This window comes from Pecten maximus, chromosome 9, assembly GCF_902652985.1.
Source record: "Pecten maximus chromosome 9, xPecMax1.1, whole genome shotgun sequence".
NCBI classification, from domain to species: domain Eukaryota; kingdom Metazoa; phylum Mollusca; class Bivalvia; order Pectinida; family Pectinidae; genus Pecten; species Pecten maximus.
In genome coordinates this window covers 35092891-35116876 of record NC_047023.1, presented here as the reverse complement: position 1 = coordinate 35116876, position 23986 = coordinate 35092891, and the positions used below count along the sequence as shown (strand labels likewise).

The 23986-nt window shown below is 33.7% G+C and overlaps 1 protein-coding gene and 1 long non-coding RNA gene across 2 annotated transcripts in view; one reads left to right on the top strand and one right to left on the bottom strand.

The window, feature by feature from the left end:
- Nucleotides 1-4288: 4288 nt before the first annotated feature.
- Nucleotides 4289-23986, top strand: part of LOC117334135 (AP-3 complex subunit beta-2-like) — a 48382-nt gene continuing 28684 nt past the window's right edge. Inside the window, exons 1-20 of the mRNA XM_033893603.1 lie at nt 4289-4472; nt 7401-7476; nt 7671-7745; nt 8229-8324; nt 8653-8813; nt 9231-9297; nt 9859-10041; nt 10552-10716; nt 11243-11340; nt 11608-11662; nt 12004-12075; nt 12632-12694; nt 14449-14581; nt 15208-15260; nt 18897-19064; nt 19515-19767; nt 21378-21596; nt 22113-22399; nt 22751-22835; nt 23377-23510. Of these exons, the coding sequence (XP_033749494.1) occupies nt 4342-4472; nt 7401-7476; nt 7671-7745; nt 8229-8324; nt 8653-8813; nt 9231-9297; nt 9859-10041; nt 10552-10716; nt 11243-11340; nt 11608-11662; nt 12004-12075; nt 12632-12694; nt 14449-14581; nt 15208-15260; nt 18897-19064; nt 19515-19767; nt 21378-21596; nt 22113-22399; nt 22751-22835; nt 23377-23510 (2574 nt within the window). The 5' untranslated portion in view covers nt 4289-4341. The remainder of the gene's footprint in view (nt 4473-7400; nt 7477-7670; nt 7746-8228; nt 8325-8652; nt 8814-9230; nt 9298-9858; nt 10042-10551; nt 10717-11242; nt 11341-11607; nt 11663-12003; nt 12076-12631; nt 12695-14448; nt 14582-15207; nt 15261-18896; nt 19065-19514; nt 19768-21377; nt 21597-22112; nt 22400-22750; nt 22836-23376; nt 23511-23986) is intronic.
- LOC117334136 lies at nt 6046-7212 on the bottom strand. The gene is made up of 3 exons (XR_004534041.1): nt 6860-7212; nt 6546-6618; nt 6046-6172 (listed from the first exon to the last, which is right to left on the bottom strand). It is a non-coding gene; the product is annotated as an uncharacterized LOC117334136 (long non-coding RNA).

Sequence of the window (23986 nt, the reverse complement as noted above, 5' to 3'; positions counted from 1 at the left end):
GATAAATACAGATATCTCTATTGTAAAATACGTATTAGATAAACACAGATATGCCAATTGTAAAATACGATTAGATAAATACAGATATCCCAATTGTAAAATACATGTAGTATTAGATAAATCCAGATATCCCTATTCTAAAATACGTATTAGATAAACACAGATATCCCTATTGTAAAATACGTATTAGATAAATACAGATATCCCAATTGTAAAATACATGTAGTATTAGATAAATCCAGATATCCCTATTCTAAAATACGTATTAGATAAACACAGATATCCCTATTGTAAAATACGTATTAGATAAATACAGATATCTCAATTGTAAAATACATGTAGTATTAGATAAATCCAGATATCCCTATTCTAAAATACGCATTAGATAAATCTATTTCAACTGAGATGTCTCTTTTTTAACACAGACATCCTATCTAATTAGAAATATCTTTATATTGTCAATAAATAGATAAATCATTGATATACAAATATCTAAATTAAATGTGTAAAACCCCAAGAAGCTTGCGTATGCTAGGGACCAAAAGTCTTGAGATCCATGAAGGAAATAAGAATAGGTCTAAAATAGCCAAAATCGTCAAAGACGATTAGCACTATCACCATCATAGTCGATGTTTTTTGTCTTGTATTCGGAGTTGTTGTTTTCGTATTATTCCGGACATGTAAATTAGGTCTTTGACGCATACTGAACATTTTGGTTTTTATTCGCAATATTTGGTTTGTGTGTACGTACTTACGTTATAAATCCAGACGATTATTGATTTGAATGAACTGTGTGACTTTGTTAATCTGAATACTTTGGTTTTGATATTATGTTGGACTTAGTGTAACTGTGATGGTTAACCTGTCTAAGGGACTTGTTATGTGTATGCGATTACATAATGAACCTCGTTAGTCCTGTATACTTGTTTGTGTAAAAGAGATGCATTGTTTTTCGATAAATGTTACAACTATATCAAAGCTCATTGTGCGTCTTAAATGTAATGAGTTATTATCAAGAACAAACGCCAATATAGCTACAAATCCTCGTTATTACACTGGAACACTGAAGATACAGCCTTTGTATTCTGGTTCCCGTCAACGTTTGCACGCCATATATATATATATATTTATGTTTGTATTACAGTTGATTAGAACTGTATATTTTCACAACTAAAGTCATGAGAGATACTATATTATAACTGATCAAATCGTTGTGAAATACGAGTTACGAACAGAAGTTAATATCTTTAAATAGGCTGCATTTAGAAAGTTGAGGCTATGTTGAGGAAGGTTAACGGTTTTCAGAATTTAAACTGTAAAACTTTATATGTTTATTGCGGGTCAGCGGCATGAAAAGTGATCTCGCGACCAAATACAGCACTACTACACTACTACACTGGTTATGCCTTTTCATCACGTTATATTTACCATGATATGGGTTAATATAACCGTGAGTGTTGTAATGAAAAAACTTGGGTGATTTGACAGGTGGCGCCACACGAGAAGCCACGTGTGATGGTTCTATGACGGTGCCACGTGTGGTGGTGTCATGACGCGTGCCACGTTTGATGGCGCCATGACGGGCGCTTATGTGATGGCTATGAAGGGTGCCACATTTAATGGTGTTATGCCGGTCGCCACATGTGGTGGTGCTATGACGGGTGCCACATATGGCCATGAAACAAAACCCCAGAGACGATGGTCAACCATTATTTACATTCGATTTCGGGTTCGGTTAGTTCTGGTTATAGTCTCCTTGTATCGACATCAAGTTTTTTTCTCGAAAGTTTAGCCTTGTGTGTTGATATTATAGTGTAAATCTAATAAAGGTCCACCAATGGAAACAGCTTATATGAGAGAAGGCGGACAACCATTTCTCAGTTAAACAATAAATCTATCACATGGTGACTTCGCTTGACCAGACTCTGATTCCAGACAGAGGGAATTCAGTAAAATAGCGGATACAATGCTATTTCAAAACATGTATATGCATATCCGGCTATATTTAGATTAAATCATTAAGTAAAAATATCTGTGAAATCGGCATGAAGAATTCATTAATTCTCAAATGTCTATATCGGCCGTTAGACTACAGTAATTTTAAAGAGACATTCTACAACAGCATTCAATGGGTCTGTGAACAAATTACGCGCTCATTATTTATGATAGATTCGTGTTGTTATTTCTGTTGGCACTGGTCACCTAGCTCTTAAAAGAAATGCATTTACGCTGGCTATTGCAACAATATAGATTAACACTCAACAACATGACAGACCTGCAAAAAAAATGTCTCCTTGCACTAACATTGTACAATATACGAAGAAAGACAACTCGTGTGTCATTGGGACCTTACGCTGTTGTGAAATTCCAAATCGATTTGTACTAATTCCCCGTATTATATCATACAGAATGTACATACATATAAAGAAAACTCGCCATTCGCTGGCAGCATATTCTTATGTTTTCCAAGGTTGATATGGTGGCATATTATGATGTTGACATCTTCTCGGAAATATGTCGACATATTTAAGTCGTAAGGCGGCAACTCGGTGGTAGAAATATGCCACCATAGGTTAAGATAAATCAGGTATGATGATTGGTAAATATATAGGAGACTCCAGCACGTCTGTCATCAGTAATTAACAAGTTAAATTACCGAATAACACAGATCAGTAACGTTATTTTAGAATGAAAGGGTAGGAATTAACCAGGACACGTGACATGTTAATCACTGCGACCAAACATTTGCCCAGGCTACTTTGAGCTATTAGGACCGGTCGTTTTTTGTTTTTTTTTTAATCTGAAAGAAATGTATGAAAGAAAGACATGCTACAGACGATGAATAGTCTTTTGACTTGTCGAAGTTCACGTACATTTTGCCTTAATACAATAATTTGTAACAAAATGTGTCTTAACTGAATAAATTGTACGACACTTTACACTTAGAATTCGATTATCCACGGGTGTCTGCTTGTGGTTAGTATCTATAGTAAAAACTCTCAGCCCCTACTCCTACTAAGAGTAGGGACTAATATTTTTACTATAAATACTACATTTTTAATGTAACCAGAAGCAGACGACTGTGGATTATCCGACCAATATTGAAAAATCTATTGAAATGGTTTCAATGTAGTGGCATGTCTACCTGTATACGACGTACTTTATCGTGTCACTAGATACCAACATTTTGGTCTAGATGTTAGATTTCTAGTGTGATAATGGTAACTGAGAATTTATAACAATCTGTCAAAATCAAGTCCGTCCTACCGGACCCAAAATTGTATAAGAAACCCTACTGGTACAATGAAGTGATGGGAATACGAAATTTCAAAACGATCCACCGACCGACCTATCTTAATTGCCTTCACGAGTCGATCGTGCAGTTTCAAGACTTAACATTCTGTGTGAGAGAGACTAAATAGATACATTGTGGGGAGAGCAGACGCGTACGGCTTTTGTGGACATTGTCACTGACGTAAAAACGTAATGTTTTTAAAATCCGCGATGTCAATGTCAGGAGTGAACGTCTATGTAGGTCTTAGTTATCGTTTTATAACTATGGAAATTAAGAATGAACATACAAGGTAAAATTTACTTCCGATACAAATGTCAAGGTTAGACTGCCCCCATGTCTCTAGAATATTAAAGTAAAATTGAGCTTTATGATTTTGGTCTCTAGGACATGTCTAAACTAGGAGCAGATAATCTAGCATTAGAATTTAGCTTGGCAATTCTTAGCAAACAACTTGGGGTCTGGTGGCCAGTCTAATGTCAAGATATGATGCGCCGTTTTACTATTTATTCATTCTTCATATCTAGATTTTTTAATACACATGTATAAAAACATGATGCATTAATAGTAAAAGGGTTCTACTTTGTTTTCACAGAGACATATATATCCATGTGATATATAGGTCTCTGGTTTTCATATCAAATACTGAACAAATAATGAAGAAATACCTGATCAATTTATCTTATCAAAAAAAAAAAGATTTTTGAAGAAATCAGAAACCTAGATCTAATATAGACTAACTATAGGCTTAGATCTACCGTCAAAACTAATGTCTTGGTATAAAAAATCAAATCAATAGTAAAACGGTGCCTACAAAATTTAGAACTATATGTGGATATTTGATTTTCTAAGAAAAATGCATTAAAACTCGTAAAGGAAAAGTGTTACAATGTTCTATTCGAAAAGTCTTTCTGGACAAGTTTCGTCTCGAATACACCGGTATCAATACGCATGCGCAGGAAAATTCCAGGCGGAAGTGACCAGTGGCAGCTGAGGAGGCAACATCCGCCTGAAACAAGACAGCCGGCGAAGGAATAAAACAGACAATTATGGCTGCAAACAGCAGCTTTCAACTCTCTGGCGGTTATAACGACAAGCCCCCGTCGTCAACTGGCAGTGGCGATGCGGACTTAGCCAGTGATCCCGCCAGTAGTGGCTTTTTCAGTAACGATTTCAAGAGGTGTGCAACTTTATCAGTTTATGTGTCTGTGATCAGTAGCCAGTCATCCATATTAATAATTATGTTGTTTCTGATAATATGTCAGTTAGACTATTTTACTTAACTAGAGCTGTATCGACGTGGTGAAGTGATGTTTAACATCAATATGTGATCATTACTGTTGTACAATTGTCTATTATTTATAATGGGAAATATGTGTATACATAAGGAAGAGCCGTCAAGTCATATGATCAGTGTTATTATTATGTAAACAAATCTATAAACATCCCTAGGTCAGATAACAGTGACTCATATATTCACATATAAATGCACTTTTAAAATAGGTTTGCACTTCGACCTCATAGGAGTCTAAAATGTATTCTGAATTTTATATGAAATCCAATAAAAATACTATAGCTGGAACTCGTTGAACTCACCAGATTTATCCTTCAAATCTGTTAATCCTTACATTGCCCTTTAGTCTCACTTGGTACCACTTCTAGAGCACTCTCTCCAATGACATTATCTTCAACCTGATAAAGGTGGTCATTATTATGTAGATATATACTGAAAATTGTTCCATTTATCTCTGTACAGTCATGTCTAGATCTAGTCCCATGGATATGGGGGTATATATGTTACTTAGTCATTATTCAGAGTTGCCAAATCTCATTCGTTGACTCATTTAATGGTTTCTCCTACAAAGACCTTTTCGCATATGATGTGAGACAAAACCTGACATTTGAAAATGTTCTCCCTTCAATGGCCAGTCCATATTGCATACATTAAGCCATACTGTAGCAGTACCAGATTATATAGGCCTCCATAGCCTAATATTGATATTGTAAATCACACCATACCTGGCCCTTCTAAATCAGGACACCAGGGCTGTGGCTTGATTATGTTCTCAAAGAAGCTCTAGGTGTCATCATGTGAAAACAATTAGTCTGACAGCAAGAAGACAAAATCACCCTACCATGGCATCTTAGATTTACATTAAAAAATATCTTAGTAGCTGATTATTTTAACTAATAAAAAACAATTTTAGGGTACATTATGATCAAAATCAGTATACAGACACAATTATATGTCAATAAAATAAAATTAGCATCTCTAGATTTTGGCAGTCCTGTACATGTAACACCTAAAACAATCCTATTTCATGTGATAAAAGTGTTGCATATGTGTAACCTTGGTAAATACTAGCCGCAATATAATGCTTGGCTAGAGAGATCTTCTCTTTAGCTCGATCGGTTGAGCGTAAGACTAGTAAGCCAGAGGTCCCGGGTTCGATCCCCAGCGGAGGCAATGATTTAAATTTAATTAATCATGTGCTCTGTTACATTGGCGCCCATGTAGGGACCTGGGGGAAATACTCAGGATTGCTCCACAAGCATCGCTGTTACTCCTGGAAACTCGAGGACGAGTTCTTTCCTGGAGGGGGAGTATGTAACCTTGGTAAATACTAGCCGCAATATACCGCTTGGCTAGAGAGATCTTCTCTTTAGCTCGATCGGTTGAGCGTAAGACTAGTAAGCCAGAGGTCCCGGGTTCGATCCCCGTGTTGCTTTTCATACAAGATAAAAGCCGGTAGTAAGATGATGAGTTCTTTATTCTGAAGAGTTTCGACCAGTATTACACACAGCACATGTTGTACAAAACGTGAACACGAACGAGAACCAATACGGAAAGGAATGGAATGTAATGTACCGGTAGTCACTCTGGAATAAATATATAAAAATATACTAGACACTGAGTAGCACGAACAGTAGAACTTGCACACACATACATAACTAAGGGAGATAACTCGCTATTATAATTTACATAAATAATTCCATTTTAGATAGAATTACTAAAATATCACAATAGATATAACCTTTACAATATTAAACATTTACAAATTCATTGACTCTAATTAAATAATATTAATAATAACTTCTTACGAAGTATTATAACATTATAGTTAAATTCATAAGAATTACAGCTATATAAATGATCTACAGCCTATCATATATATACATCATTGAAGAATTTAAGTTACATAAATATTACATAACATTACGTAACCATTTATAAATAAAATATATTAAATACCTGTGTGTGGCACAGAGCCATCCTACACAATACTTCCAAGTTCTCTGTCAATATCTTTCTCTTTCAATATATTCTAAAATAATATAAATAACTATTTACTACATGTACTCTGATTACAAATAGATGAATATATTTCAAGAATCAAAATAACCATTTTCAAAACTATCAACTTTACACATTTACCTCTAGCTCTATAAATGAAATTACAGAAATAAGAAAATAACTAATTTTACCAAATACTTCAAAATCATCAATTATCTAAATTAGCTATACTTATAAAAATCAAAGAAATAATAGAAATAATAGAAACTTACTTTAACCTGTCTAAAATCTCGAACCAGGAAAATATACTTGTGGTCAGCTTGACCGACAGGAGTCTAACTACCCTAACAATAGCATTCCCGCCAAAACTGACCAACAAAGGAAATAAAAATAGTGACCAATAAAACACAAGAAAAGGACATAGACTTTGGACTTAGATCACAGGGTGTAAACTGTAACACAAAATACAGCAAGACATAACACAGAGAACACAAAACATCACACCCTGTAACATGTAACGCCAATAAACGACAAAGACATACACAATACATTCTGGGCACATTTAAACAGACATCTGAACACAAATATCACATTTAATATATAAAATGATAAAAACTAATAAAATTAGACCCTGTTACATATGCATGTATTTGAATGTTTGATAACAAAAGTTAATATGTATGGTTTTGCATTAAAAATTATATTAAGATAAAAAGTAAGCAGGAGTATTATAAATGTGATTTCTAGATATTATAAATTACATGTAATTGCATTGATAAGCACAAAACTTAAATATACTTGTTTCTTTTTCAGGCATGATGATCTTAAGACTATGTTGGATGGAAACCGAGATTCACACAAACTGGAGGCTATGAAAAGAATAATTGGGGTATGTCTTGGTAACCCTGTACTGATGAAGCATTGTAGGTTTTGGAAATTATTGTTTCTTTAGCAATGAATGACAGAATATATTAATATTCCCCTACCTTGAGGGTACGACCGGGAAATCTCTAACCCTAGTTTTGGCTGTTTTGTATTTACAGACACATGAACAATATAATTATGGCTGTTTTGTATTTACAGATGGTTGCCAAGGGGAAGGATGCTTCAGAATTATTTCCTGCTGTTGTGAAAAATGTTGTTTCCAAAAATCTGGAGGTGAGAATTTATTAGTTTGTATTAATTGAAATGTTATTGTTTCTGGCTAATTAATATTTTAATGTTAACATTAGCATTCTGTCATTAAGCTGATCATAGTGATGTGCTGTCATTTAGCTGGTCATACTGTCACATAATAATTGATGTTATTATTAACAGGCTAACCATCCACTGTTACAGCCTATTACTAGTATCAGCTTTTCAGTTTAATATTATTGAATGATTTAGGTCACAGGAATGCCTATAGCTGATTTTGATGACCGATGGTCAATTTGGACAAATCATTCCAGGTCATTATATGCAAAAGAATGTTCGATATAAATTGATATTATAATAATCACAAAAAACCATTTACTGATTAGTGGGTTGGGGGTAAGTCTTAAGTGAATTGGGCCTGTTCACTTTGCATTTTATATTGATCAAATTCCTAATTTCTGATATTATACTGCTAAGTTATGTGATGAATTATTGTTTGACTTGCAGGTGAAGAAGTTGGTCTATGTGTACCTGACACGGTATGCTGAGGAGCAGCAGGATGTGGCACTGTTGTCAATCAGTACATTTCAGCGTGCACTAAAGGTACTGTAGAGGGACATATCATACTCACAGCAGTGTATATTTACAGTATTGTTAAATTATGTAAAGACTATTAAAAGAGAATTGGCATTTATTGTAAAACAAATAAATGTTTAGCAGACAAATACATGATTGAGTAGGCAAATAGTGATTTTTGGGACTCGGGAGATTTGAGTGCAAGGCTCATGATTTTTCTATGGGGATCCAATTTTGAGAACTTGCTATATCTTTTTGTAGTGAAACTGATAAAAAATTTGGAAATGGTGTTTTGAACTCATTTGAAATTCTGCAAAAAAGGCAAGCATTATCACAAAAAAAATTGGGCTTTTAGGATCCAAATCAGCTGATTCGAGCAAGTGCCCTGCGTGTGTTGTCCAGTATCAGGGTCCCCATGATATCGCCCATCATGATGCTGGCCATCAAGGAGGCTGTAGTAGACATGTCACCATATGTTCGCAAGACAGCCGCACATGCCATTCCTAAGCTGTACAGGTTTGTAACTAGAATATTCAGTCTAGACGACTGGGTGTTGAGCAGTAATGTTCATAAATGTTATAATAGATCTTTCATCAGTTGTGATGTCTTATTGCAAAGGTGATGTTATAACAGCAATGCAGATGTAATACTGTAAAATATAACATGGCAGTGTTTTAATATGATTAATATGAAATAAAATAAAAATGACTGAAATATAATAACCTGATAAAGCAGATTGTTGTATTTATTTTTCCATTCTCAAAAATAAATTGATTATTTCTAACATTTAATAGGATCTGTTTGTAATGTATCATTACACCTGAAATCTTGTCACTGTTAACATTTTGGATGCCCAGGTTGTGTTTAAATTCTTTGTTACAAAAGTGAATGTAAGAATTCATGATATATGGGCGTTGTTTCTATCAAATTTAGCCTTGATCCAGAGAATAAAGAACAACTAATAGAGGTCATTGAAAAACTGCTGGCTGATAAAACTACTGTGAGTAAACTATAAAAATAGCACAGAAAAGTTATGTTGTTTATGTCTGGAAATGTTCTGTACAATGTTAGTCTAGAGACAGAATCACTGTAGATCAGTATATAATAACCTTATTATATTTATGTTTAGACTATTATAGAATTGTACAAAGTCATCTCAAATTATACCACTTAAAATGTCTTTAACAAGACTGATTAATGTTTAGATGTTTTGACAATGATTTGTTAAAAAAAAAATTTAATCCGTGTAATTTTAGCAGTGTTTAATTGTTGAATTTTCACTTTGGATGAATGTATTAATAATGAAATTCTTCCATTTTCTATTTTGGTTGCATCAATATGTCAACTATATGTGTGTTAAATTACAATATATGATCTCAAGCAAGTTTGTCAAAATTACTTACCTTAAGAATATTAAATTAAAATATCTGTATCTTTTAACCTCCATTCACCTGTGTATTTATATTTAGAGTAGACAGGTAAACATTGATTAGTACCCGTTTCTAATAAGATTATACCAATTGTTTGATCACCCGTCCTTTGTACTGTCTGTGTGTTACAGCTGGTGGTAGGGAGTGCTATTCAGGCTTTTGAGGAAGTTTGTCCTGAGAGGATTGACCTCATCCACAAAAACTTTCGCAAGTTGTGCAATCTATTGGTGGACGTTGAGGAATGGGGGCAGGTCGTTATTGTCAACATGCTTACTCGATATGTCAGGACACAGTTTGTCTCACCAAACCAAGGGGTAAACATCATCTTCCTTTATCGTCAGATTAATGTGTATTAATTGTGTTATTGCTATGTTATAGATATCAACTTCATTAGAGTTTTCTTGAGTGGATCATTGAAAGAATTATAACTTATAATTGTATATTTGAAAAAGTTCCTGAAGAGTGAAAGACCACTTAAGATGTCTGAAGCACTTTCCTCAACATTGTTTTTTTTTAGCAATTAAAGTGTTTCTAAATTATCTATTATAAAACATGTATTTTAAGACCAATAAGGAAAATCTAAATGTCTAAAAACAATTAAAATTCAATTTCAAAATAAATTTATATGTTTTTCGATTTCTGTTCATTTTCTGTGGTGTACAATACTGCAAACAATACTTCTATATGGTTAAAGGAAGCTTGGGCGTTTGAGTATTCTATAAACTCTTCTTACCAATTTCATATATTCTATTTATTTAAAGCTATATTTAATAAGTTAGTATTATTCAATAATTGAATTAATTGAATTGATAAATATTATCTAGGATGCGGCGGAAGAGGACAAAGAATTTTATGAGGATTCAGAAAAAGAGGAGGAGGAAGACAAGGAAGAAGAAGATGGACCCAAGACTAAACCATATGTGATGGACTCTGACCATCGGTTACTGCTAAGACAAGCCAAACCCCTCCTTAACAGTCGCAATGCTTCGGTAGGTAAAAAGTGGACCAATCAACAGGATCACACATCCAATTAGTTACAAGGCAGTCGTGACAAGCTGACATAATGCCTTGCTTTATAATGCTTTTATTTACCAGACTGAGTGATAACTTAGAAATTCACTAATACTCTTACTGAATATTTACATAAAATATAGATCCTATAAGAGGACTCTGGAAAAAAGAAATTCTATGCTAAGTGCATGCTGGAGAAAATGTCACTTATTGTGTGGTAATGTTTGAATCAAATACTTTCTTTGGTGATCTATATTACAAACCCCCATTAGATATATCTTACTGAAAATAGACCCTTAACACTGAATGTGTATTACTGTTTACAGGTAGTAATGATCATGACCCAGCTGGCCCTGTCTTCCTGTAAACAATGTGTGTGTTCTCATTACAGGTTGTGATGATCTTGGGCCTAACTTCCTGTTAACACTTATTATGTGTTTCTATTTACAGGTTGTGACTGGCCCTAACTTCGTGTTAACACTTATTATGTGTTTCTGTTAATAGGTTGTGATGGCTGTTGCACAGTTGTATCATCACTGTGCCCCTAAGGCAGAAGTGGGAGCTGTTGCTAAGGCCCTTATAAGGCTCCTTCGGAGTCACAAGTAAGTAACCTTACCTTACATATACATAACAGGTAATTCATCAGTGTGATTTCTTTAGAGTGAAATATTTATTTCAGATGGCTATGAATTTTCAACCTATATACTGAGCTTGTAAAAGTACAATATAAACGTTTGAACTTTCATTGCTTAATTCGGATTAATTAAAACTGAACACACTTTTTTTTTGCTGAATATCTTAATTGCTCAATGTTGCTGATGGCATTGTCAGTTTGGATAGGATTAAGATGAATATCAATTGTGTTCCAGGGAAGTTCAGTACATCGTCCTCAGTAACATTGCTACAATGACCATCAACAGAAAGGTAAGGTTTACTATAGTCATTATTTGGGAATCTTTTGGGTTAAAAAATGGAAACAAAATTTGAAATTCATTAATGAAGAAAGGGTCATATTACATTAATTTAAAATGAATTTGATGACTCATCATTCAAATTCAACAAAATTATTTGTACTAAAAGTTTTTAGATACAGACAATCTTGTTACAGCAGAAACTTTCATTTGGTCTTTTTTAAAAAGATTTAAACAAAAGTTAACTAAAGAATATCTAGATAAAAAAACATGTAATAAAACATAAACATTAATACAATATATTATTGAGGTCATAGGTACAGGAAACTAATCAGTAACGATTTTGATTACCAGGGGATGTTTGAGCCATTCCTGAAGAGTTTTTATATCCGGTCAAGTGATCCAACTCATATCAAACTACACAAGGTAATGTATGGATATTTACACCAAACATATAGATAGCTTAAAGGACTTGTATTTTTTGGCATATTTCTAAAAAATTAATTGCAGCTACAATCATGGAGCTTTTCAGTAATTGATATACACCTTCTATAAGGGTATGAGGGTTATACAAAATTTATGAGTAGTCTGCTATATAGAATTCTAAAATAAATTTGTTGTAATAATGAATCCTTTTTAGATTTAGTAACCTGTGGAATGTATCCAGCTGGCTTTGATAGTTAGCAAACTTAATTACGTATAAACTAGACAAAATGGCACTGTAATACAAGCTGCCATAGAGTGTTATCTTCTACGATAATTAGGGGGTAACATAAGGGGACCTTCCTGTCTCAAGTATAAAACGGAGAATGTTTGAAGGGAACACATGTTGTAATAAAGACAATCTTACTGAACATTTGCTCACACCTTGTACTATCAATACTACATAGAATAAGGCAATAACATTGATCGACAGATTAAAACTGAATCAGGAACAATCTCTCTGTGGTAGAATTGTATTTGATATATCTTTGTGTTTCAGTTGGAGATTTTGACTAATTTAGCCACAGAGACCAATATCTCAACCATACTACGAGAGCTTCAGGTTTGTTTTTAATTCATTCTAGTAGTAATTCTGAATCAGTAGTTTTTGGAGCTTATTTCAAAACCCATTCAAGATAACTTTCAAGATAACTTCTCATTTAATATTCTTCAGTTTGTGTGTTCCATATCTTTTTAGCTGTTACTTGCAACATAACTTGACACTTTATTACAGCATAGTGAACTTGAAATTTCAAAAAAGATATTTGTTAATAATTGAAAGTATATATTATATACATACAAGGCCAAAAAATTAATAACATTAATCTAGGGCCAGTTTTTCTTTCAAAAGAGATATGGGAAGGAGTTTTTTTTTATCATTTTACATGGCAAAAATTAGACGAGTGGGATTTTATTTTATTTTTATACCCCCGCAACGAAGTTAGGGGGGGGTATACTGGAATCAGGTTGTCTGTCCGTCCGTCCGTCTGTCTGTAGATGCATTTTGTCCGGACAACTCCTCCTAAACCGATGGGCCAATTCCGATGAAACTTCACACAAATATTAATGATCATGTGTAGATGTGCATGCCACTTTCTTTTTTTTTCAAAATTATGGTTGCTATGGCAACTGGTCACTATAAACAGGTTTTCTGATAAGAACCATAACTTTAAGTTTGTCCGGACAACTCCTCCTAAACCGAAGGGCCAATTTCAAGGAAACTTCACACAAATATAGAGGACCATGTGTAGATGTGCATGCCACTTTCTTTTTTTTTTTCAAAATTATGGTTGCTATGGCAACTGGTCACTATAAACAGGTTTTCTGATAAGAACCATAACTTTAAGTTTGTCCGGACAACTCCTCCTAAACCGAAGGGCCGATTTCAATGAAACTTCACACAAATATAGAGGACCAAACAAAGATGTGCATGTCACTTTCTTTTTTTTCAAAATTATGGTTGCTATGGCAACTGGTCAGTATAAACAGGTTTTCCGATAAGAGCCATAACTTTATGCTTGTCAGGACAACTCCTCCTAAACCGAAGGGCCGATTTCAATGAAACTTCACACAAATATAGAAGACCATGGGTAGATGTGCATGCCACTTTCTTTTTCTCAAAATTATGGTTGTTATGGCAACTGGTCACTATATTACTGGGTTATCTTAGTTAGCCTCTAATTACAGTTCCAATTCACCATTGACTTGTGCAGATTGCGGGGGTATTAGTCAGCCATCCTGGCGACAGTTCTAGTTTTCAATGAAAAAAAAAAATCATAATCATTGAAACGCTTGCCTTTATTTTTGTCATAAATTCAAAAAAAAATTTGACTTGGGCGACTAATTTGTTCTGATTTTTAGGGCCTGAGAACCAAGTTATTTTTTTTTTGGTTTAATAATTTTAATTGTTTCCTTATGTTTGAGTTATCCCCCTTAGTTGACAGATTGTTTTATTATGAATATGGAATGAAAGCAGCACTATCATTAAACAATTCTGGTACTCTTGTGTTTTATAATTTAATACGCTAGTATGTTATATTTATCCGTCTTCAGATCTTAAGATATAAAATTGTAGTAACACCATTGTGTAATAATCAACATTATGATCAAACATAGGGTCAACTACTGCCTCAAAAGTATTGCTTAAAGGTGACTGGCAGACTCTTTTTGATATAGACACAGTAATGTAGCATACCTCCTTAAGTTTATGTCTGAACGGTCACTTGGACTAGTTCAAGAGTGATTAAAGCAATATTTAAATCTCATAAATACCTAAACTTGGTACATCATGTAGTTCAATATTTTGATTGTTTTCAGACATATGTGACTAGTAATGATAAAGATTTTGCTGCGGCTACCATACAAGCTATTGGACGTTGTGCCAGCAACATCGCCGAGATCACAGATACATGTCTCAACGGATTGGTTCATCTAATGTCAAACAGAGACGGTGGGTTCAGGATAATCTTTACACTATTTGTATTTTTAGTCAACTGAAAGGAAATCAGACAATGTGGAATTATTTCAATTTGACAAGCACATAAGAAATGGAAATAAGATGATCTCACAATTTCTCTAAGAAATACAGAGCTCTATTTGTTTCTTGATTTCACTCACATGTTGCGAGAACATAATTATAGACATTAGACATGTTGAATCTGCAAGTTTTGTCCATGAGATGTACAGCTTTCAGAATTTGTACATTAATGGCTCATAATGTGTTCTTAAAGCAGACAGTGCATTTTCAAAATCTAACGGTCGGTAATGGATGTAATATAAGATGTGTCACTTTGTGTATATATTGAATGAGTACTAATGGGTCTCGAATCCAGGTGGGCGTCTCCAAGCAGAGCACAAACTAGAATATCAGCACTTCCTTAAATGTGATGACTGGAACATACTGTAATCATAGGAGGATATATCAGAAACAATTTCTGAATACTGAAACTGTATTTTCTATAATCTCCATTGGAAGCTTTTTCTTACTGATCATGAATATAAAATTTTCACTTCTCCATGGTCTGTCCTGCAGACATATGTTGTGTAAACTATAAAACTTACCATTATCAATTTCAGAAAGTGTTGTGGCTGAAAGTGTTGTGGTTATCAAGAAGCTGCTGCAGATGCAGGTAGGATTTAACAGTCCTCCCCTACCTGTAACCTAGTACTGCACACACCTCTCTGTAATACGTGTACGAGTACGCACAGCATGGTACTGGCTTTTGTATTCAGTCAGACTGTCCGTGATTTAACACCTGAAACATTGTAAGGAGGTGTGGGTTATAGAATTGTTTTGTGTCTGTATTTATGTATAAGTAATTTCATTTAAACTATTACTTCCACTGAATCAGTTGTCATGATAATTTCTTTTATTTCAGAATTTATTTTTTTGAATTAACAATTAAATTTTACCATGTTAATTAATTAGAAGCTAGCTCCTGTTTTACTTTTGGGAAATCAAAATTAATGAAATGGAGGTTTTCTGATCTATATACATGATATATATAATATAATATATGGAAATATTGCCATTTTAAATACTAAACCAGACATGGTGTTATGTTGACATGGTCTCAAGGATATACTATTTGGTATATGTTTGTATAGTGATACTAGCAGAGTATGTAAATTTGATGCAGTTTGTGTATCAATGTTAATTATATGGACATTTTAACTACAATGTAAAGTGGAATTTCACCATACTGGGTATGATAATAATATTTATGTAAATTACCTGCAAAAATAAACCTTGAGCATATCTGAGATTGTAGAAAGTAAAAAAAAAAAATACAAAATACAAATGAATAATTTTCAAAATTTGTCTATGTAAGAATTATAGAATTTGTTTCAATATAAAACACATGTAAAGGTAACCTTGACAATTAATTACTAATCATAACTAAATATACATTTTAAGAAGTACTATCATCAGCATTCCAACATATCAAATGTTACTGTAACACAAGTTACTATGACAGATTGCTTGTCCTGTCAACTGGGTCTCGAGATGAAATAATATACATGACACAAGTTATCTCCCTTTGTATAGCAAGTTGACGAAAAAAATGTTGCCTACTAGGCCTATGGCTTTTTCAGTTGATACAAAATATTGAAAAAATAACTTGAATATTAATTATGTTTCTGTCAGTCTTTACTTGAAATGAAATGATGCTAAATATTTTTATCCAGACTCCAGTTTATCTGAAATTTCATAGATAAAGACTTTTTGAAAATATTGATAAATTGAGCCAACATCATATTGTGGTTCTTGAGATTTGCATACTTTTAGCTAGAGTATATACAATACTGGAATTTAGATGGAGTCTGGCTTTACATAGATTCCACTGTGTGATACTATACAGGTTCGATTTGTTTGTTTTGTTGATTTGCTTTGTTTACTAACCACTGTGCTTTTGTTGATTTTTGTCTATACACACATCACACAGAATGGCTCACGGAAAGTGGTATGGGTTTTTGGTCAGAAATTTTGAAAATTTGTTGGGTAGTGGGAGCAATTTTCAATAGAATTTTTTTCTCATATCAGCAGTCATCATTTCTATTTGCCTGCTTCAATTACTTTGCATTTACATACATTTAAAGTGTTTTAACAGTTGATCTCATTATGATGAGATTTTTCTGTTGGCTTATATTATACACTAGTCAAGACCAGGTTTATGGATGGAAGGCTTGATAGTGTAAATAGTTTTTTTTTAGGTAATTCCTCGTCAGATATTATATATAAACATACCTGTGTACCCGTAGGTTTATTTGCATACATTGTCTATACCAAATCTGGTAATCTTACCTAATATTTTATAAAAAATGGCGACAACATTTATACCAAGTGTTTCTTCAACTAAAGATAATATTATTTTTGTTTATTTTTAAAACATTCCTTTTGAGCAGAAAAAAACAAAGGGGTTAGGGGAGGAGGGGAGGCTTAATCCATTATCAGCTGATGAAGCAGAGACCTTTTAGTGGCCAAAATACTGAGTGTTTCTTTGACTTCAGAGAACATTTTATTGTTTAAGTATAAGTTAGAGTATAATTTATAAAAAAAAAAGAGGATATTTTTGAGTGGGCTAAATGAAACAGTAATTCATCAGTTACAATCAATGCATGCATTTTCACCTGGGTGTATGGTTTTGCTCAAAGCTATTTCTTAAAAGCAGAATGCATGCTATGGAATGGTATATTGTGTACATTTTTTTAACAATGGTTGGGATTTAATGTCTTCCTTAGTTTCCTCTTCCCTACCTCTCCCTACCTCTCCCTATGTCTCCCTCCCTCTCCTCATCCCCCCCCCCCCCCCCCCCCCCCCCCCCCCCCCCCCCCCCCCCCCCCCCCCCCCCCCCCTCCCCACCCCACCCCAAAAAAAGAAGAAAACAGAGAGATGTCATAGAGTGATTGTGTGTTTGTTTACATTTCCTAGCGGATTGGTAACTAGAGAGTGATTGGTCACACAAAGCTCAAACTATTTCATAGTAATGGCAAAGGAAAATTCACTGATCTGAAATCAAGGTTCATATAAGTTGTGTGGAGTCAGAATTTTTTTTATATACATGTAGTTAGATCACATGGTTTATATGTGTAAAATAAACACAGACAATTCAGATTATGCATGATATCTGGCCCCTTGTGTGGATCAAATACAATTCTCAGTCATAACATCAATAGAGAGAACATTCAGTTTAAGTACAGGTATAGGAAGCATTCTTTGGACCGTGGAGATACCCATGATAGCAATGAAAGCCCATTGTGTCTCTAATTTAGTGATACATGTTGTATGCATGCTCTAGAACACTATAGATTTATATAGAAACCGAGTATAAGTGCATGTTCCTTTTTTTCTGAAAAACTGGAAAAGACATGCACATAGATATGAAACCCTGTAGATTAGAAGTAACTTTTGAATCATTTTACAGTAGAATAGATGTATAATCCTTTGTTTGTATATATATGAAGGTAAAATATATCATTTAAATGAGAAAATACTTGAACACAATAAAAATCAAACTTTTGTTAGGTAAATAAAATTAAAAAAATTTCAAGATTTTCTCACCTTCATGATTTATTCCACCTTTAAGTAAAGACATGCACATATATATATCTTTAAGTAAATCTGAAATCAAACTTAGAAATGAAAAAAAGAGCAATTATTTGTAATGTTCTTGACAAATGTCAGATCAATGAAAACACAAGTGATACAGGCCAATCTGGTGTTATTAATAAATGTCAGCCCACCTTTTGTTTAGGTAGCAGGTGATCGGTTTGATTCCAGGAATAGTTACCTGCCTTCCTATATTTGGGTTTACTCCTAATTTGTACTCTAGTTTCCTCCCATAAAATTTAAGCTGTTCACATACTACCATTTCAATAAAAAAAAAGATGATGAATATCTAAATTTATAATCTGTTTTATGATTGTTGTAAAATAAATAGTTTCATTAAATACAGACCCATCATTGGGCTTTTTGTATGTTGTATATGTTAAAACTATCAGTCACTTTGGTAAAGATTTTAAAAGGTATTTGGCTGTACATGTATATATAATCCTTTACATCAGATTCTGTTGGTGGTGAACTTTGTAATCCGATGTAATCGTACTAATCAAATTAATATCATACAGTACCTATACTCTCATTGCTGTTGTAAACACTGGAGGCAAACTTCAGCTGATTTAGATAATTACCATCTTCTTTCACAACAATGAAAAGTTATCTATAATATCAGTGTATTGTAAGATCTATAACCTTGACCTTGTAGCCAACAGAACACAAGGACATTATCATACACATGGCCAAGATGGTGGATGCCATCACCGTTCCCATGGCAAGGGCGAGTATTCTCTGGCTTATAGGAGAGTATAGCGAGCGTGTTCCGAAAATCGCTCCAGACGTCCTCAGGAAGATGGCCAAGTCTTTCATTGAAGAGGTAGTGTATGAACAATCAAGTCTGTTTTAAAAATATCTCTAATACGGTCTGCTTATTACTGTTAGCTATTGTATAATAAGTGATAAAACTGGTCTTTTGAATTTGTAATTGTTTATGCAAGTTTTGATACATTTTTAGAAGCCTTATTTTTTGGATGAGTAGATTAAGGTTTTTTGAAAGATACATATTATGCTCTTAGACTATAAAAAGACATGGTCACTTTGATGTCCAGTTTGCTGCTTAATTTCTGTGAAATGTAAACAGTTCAATATAATCATACAAGGTCAATTATTACTTTTAACTATATATTAATTACTGAGTAATAAAGTCATCCATTTGAAGTATGATAATTGCTAGATTAATAAAACACAACAAACCATTGTGTCAAGTCAGGAAACTGTATTTCTGTTTTGCTAATTGATATTTTCGTTCTCTAATTCTGTGACACAGGAGGACATTGTAAAGTTACAGATATTAAACCTGTCTGCCAAACTGTGTATCACCAATGCCAAGCAGACTAAGCTCCTGTGTCAGTATGTCTTCAATTTGGCTAAGTACGATCAAAACTATGACATTCGAGACCGATCCCGATTTCTGCGGCAACTCATTCTTCCAGGGGAGAAGGGTGGCGCCTTAGCCAAGTATGCCAAAAAAATATTTCTGCATACTAAGCCAGCACCGGTACTTGAGTCAAAGTTTAAAGGTAAATTTCAAATGCAAATCATTGTTATTTTTAAACACATTTTCAACTCACAGCATTATGTTGTCTGAATATTGTAGAACAGTTCCATGTGATTATAAAGAAGGAACATTTCTTACTCCTTACAAAGAAAAAGCTTAGAATTTACCCCCTAATTTAGGTGGAAAATTCTTTGATCCTTTAGGAGTACCACAGATAGATTGAGATATGTGTATGTCTGTATGATTGTCATTATTGTGTATTTTAAACTTTAAAGTTTCGATTTTCTTCTTAATTTCTGTAATGCTTGCAAAAGGAAATTTTAAGTTATGAAATTTCCTTATTATAGAAGTTTAAGGGATTTCCTCGGTTTAAAGAATGTTGATGAAACTGGGGTTGGTATACGTAGTGCCTTATAGTGAATTATTATAGGGAGTTTTCATCTCATATGTGATACTTGAGCTGGATACAAGTCGTTATTTCCCTATGATTTCATAATTGATTTCTGACTGGAGCAGTCATGAAAAACACTTAGGGTATATTACACTCGGTGTATAATCTTAGGGTATATTACACTCGGTGTATAATCTTAGGGTATATTACACTCGGTGTATAATCTTAGGGTATATTACAGTCGGTCTATAATCTTAGGGTATATTACACTCGGTCAATAACCTTAGGGTATATTACACTCGGTCTATAATCTTAGGGTATATTACACTCGGTCTATAATCTTAGGGTATATTACAGTCTGTCTATAATCTTAGGGTATATTACACTCAGTCTATAATCTTAGGGTATATTACACTCGGTGTATAATATTAGGGTAGATTACACTTGGTCTATAATCTTAGGGTATATTACACTCGGTCTATAATCTTAGGGTATATTACACTCCGTCTATAATCTTAGGGTATATTACACTCGGTCTATAATCTAAGGGTATATTACACTCGGTCTATAATCTTAGGGTATATTACACTCGGTCTATAATCTTAGGGTATATTACACTCGGTCTATAATCTTAGGGTATATTACACTCGGTCTATAATCTTAGGGTATATTACACTCGGTGTTTAATCTTAGGGTATATTACACTCGGTCTATAATCTTAGGGTATATTACACTCGGTCTATAATCTTAGGGTATATTACACTCGGTCTATAATCTTAGGGTATATTACACTCGGTCTATAATCTTGGGGTATATTACACTCGGTCTATAATCTTAGGGTATATTACACTCGGTCTATAATCTTAGGGTATATTACACTCGGTCAATAACCTAAGGGTATATTACACTCGGTCTGTAACCTTAGGGTATATTACACTCTATCTATAATCTTAGGGTATATTACACTCGGTCTATAATCTTAGGGTATATTACACTCGGTCTATAATCTTAGGGTACATTACACTCGGTCTATAATCTTAGGGTATATTACACTCGGTCTATAATCTTAGGGTATATTACACTCCGTCTATAATCTTAGGGTATATTACACTCGGTCTATAATCTTAGGGTATATTACACTCGGTCTATAATGAAATGAAAAAATATTACAAGGGCTATTTCTCGGGATAATAGGCTGATTATGTTACAAATTATATACAGTACGTAAACATATGTTTCAGACCGGGACCAGTTCCAGCTGGGAACTCTGTCACACATCCTCAACACCAGGGCAACAGGCTACCAGGAGCTCCCCGAGTGGCCCGAGGTGGCCCCAGATACCAGCGTAAGGAACATAGAGGTACCCACTGTCTGGGAGACCAAGTTCACGTCGAAGAAGAAGAAACCTGAAAAGGAAAAGAAATCCTTTTACTCTGATACAGAGGAGTCAAGTTCAGAAGGTAAATTATAAAGGTTGTACAGTTTCTGATGTAATATAAAGAAATAGTCCTGTTGGGTGAAACCCCATGGGTTTACTAGTGGACCATGTGGGAATATAAGTTTTTTCCACTTTATTTATTCGGTAGTATTTAGTTCAGTTAATATCTTCATATCTAGGTATGGGAAAATATCTTCAAATCTAGGTATGGGAAAATTAAATCTGTCCTAGTTATAAGCCGAGGATATTTTTTCCAATATTGTTTTTTTCATATTTCAAAAGTTTATTACACCATAAATCATGCATGCTTTTATTATCAATTTATTGTTAAATTAGAAATAGCATAGTTGTTGACAAATTGGAGATGTAAAAATGTTTTTTTGGTGGATATTTTAAACTTACCAAATTCAAGAATTAAGAGGTTTTTGTTTTTAGATACAATGTATAAAATACAATACAAAGATCTTCAAGTTATATAGATACTGTAAGAAAACTTTCATTGTGGGCACTTATAAACATGAGTCTTTTACTTGATCAGATGATGACAGTGATGAGGATGATAGCTCTGACGAAGATGACGATGATGATGAGGATGAGGATATTGAAGAGGACAGCTCTGATGAGGATGACGATGACAGCTCTGAAGAAGAGGAGGATAGTTCAGATGAGGAGGTTGTCGCCCCTGTCAAAAAAGTAAGCAAGGTTCAGAAGAAGGCTCCGTCAGAGCACTCAGATGAGGAAGAAAGTGATGACTCATCAGAAGAGGACAGTTCAGAGGAGGACAGTGATGACAGTGACGAGAAACCACCCCCTAAAGCTAAAAAGGTACACATTTCTGTACATATATTGTACATATTTAATGTGTATTCTGATATGTTTTTCATGCTTTAGATATTGTCCTTAATTACAGTTACTCAGAAGTATAATGTAGATTTGTTGATTCATCCAACGTGCTTGACTACAAAAATTTAAAATTCTCTAAATCTGAAGTAAATATGACTAGATAATTGATACATGATAAGGTTAGGTATTAGAAGTGCTAACCTCAGATCTTACAAATATTCCTTCCAAGTAAATATTACATAAAAAATGATCAAATTATTTCATAACTACAATTAATTAATATGAAAACTGTGTCATCAGTTGAAGACATTTTGAACCTTGTGTTTTCTTCAGAACCAAGTGAAATCTGCTCCTGTTAAGAAAACTAAAAGAGAACCTGCCAAGCCATCACAGGACTTATTATTAGATCTTGATGACTGTAAGTTCCTTATTCATTCATTTAGATTGTGTTTGTAATCTGTTTTAGCTCTGTTTGGTTGACCCTGTTTGTTATTTTATATTGTATTCAGGTGACCTAACATTAATGAGGGTTTGCTGATGCATTAGAAAAATTATCACTTCTTAATTGAAGAAGGTGTTGAAAAAATGATCACTTCTTAATTGAAGAAGGTGTTGAAATAAAAAAAAAACAGCAACTTTGTATCAGGATAATGTGACATTTTTTTGAAGGCTAGTTATTGATTGTTAAAGCATTCATGGATGATATGATATATTCAAGCCTGATTAACTTTTAGCATTTAGGCATTTTTAAATGAAGTTATAAAAATGAAAACATAGAATATTTCATTAAATTTCATGATATAAGCAAATTCAGGATATTGAAATCTTGTAAAGATATATTGCTTTATATGTGATTTTCCCTTAAGTTTGTGTATGTGTTAATATCTTTATCTTTATGATTTAATATTGATTCTCTAGACTTTGTTTTCCCATCCTGATTATCTCCCCTTTGTCGACAGTTGGACCACCAGGGGGTGGGTTTGCTAGCTCCACAGGCACCCCGGCTGCTGACCTATTGACCCCAAGTCTAGCCGGGAGCATGTCTAACATGTCTTTAGGCAGTACAAGCATGTCTACCAGTAACAGCATGAATGTAAGTAGTGATGATTTACCCATACGTTATACAAAAATGTCTGTGCAGTCCTCTTTAAGGAGTTTAATAATTGGAATCATTTGTAAGTAGAATTGGAAGATTCAACGTGCTGCATGTTGTTGTTTTTTTTTTTGTTTTTTTTTGGTGGGGCTGTTGAAAATGTCTTTTGTTATTTTTACTTAAATATGATAAAATCTTTAAAATTCAATCAATGTACATTAATTTATTCTTCGATAACATGATGGACATTATACTTTCAAGAAAGCGTCAAATGATGAAGCAGATGTTCTTTTCAATTTTGTTCAAACTTCAAAATTGACATGATTAATCCTTGCTTCACAATTTACTTTATTGCAAAAAAATTACTATGCCTTTCCATTCCAATTTTCCCCATATCTAGACTTTGTAAAGAAAATTTCAAAATAAGGATGAAAAAATGTTTAGTGGTTACAGGAAGAATCCTACTTCAGTTGAGG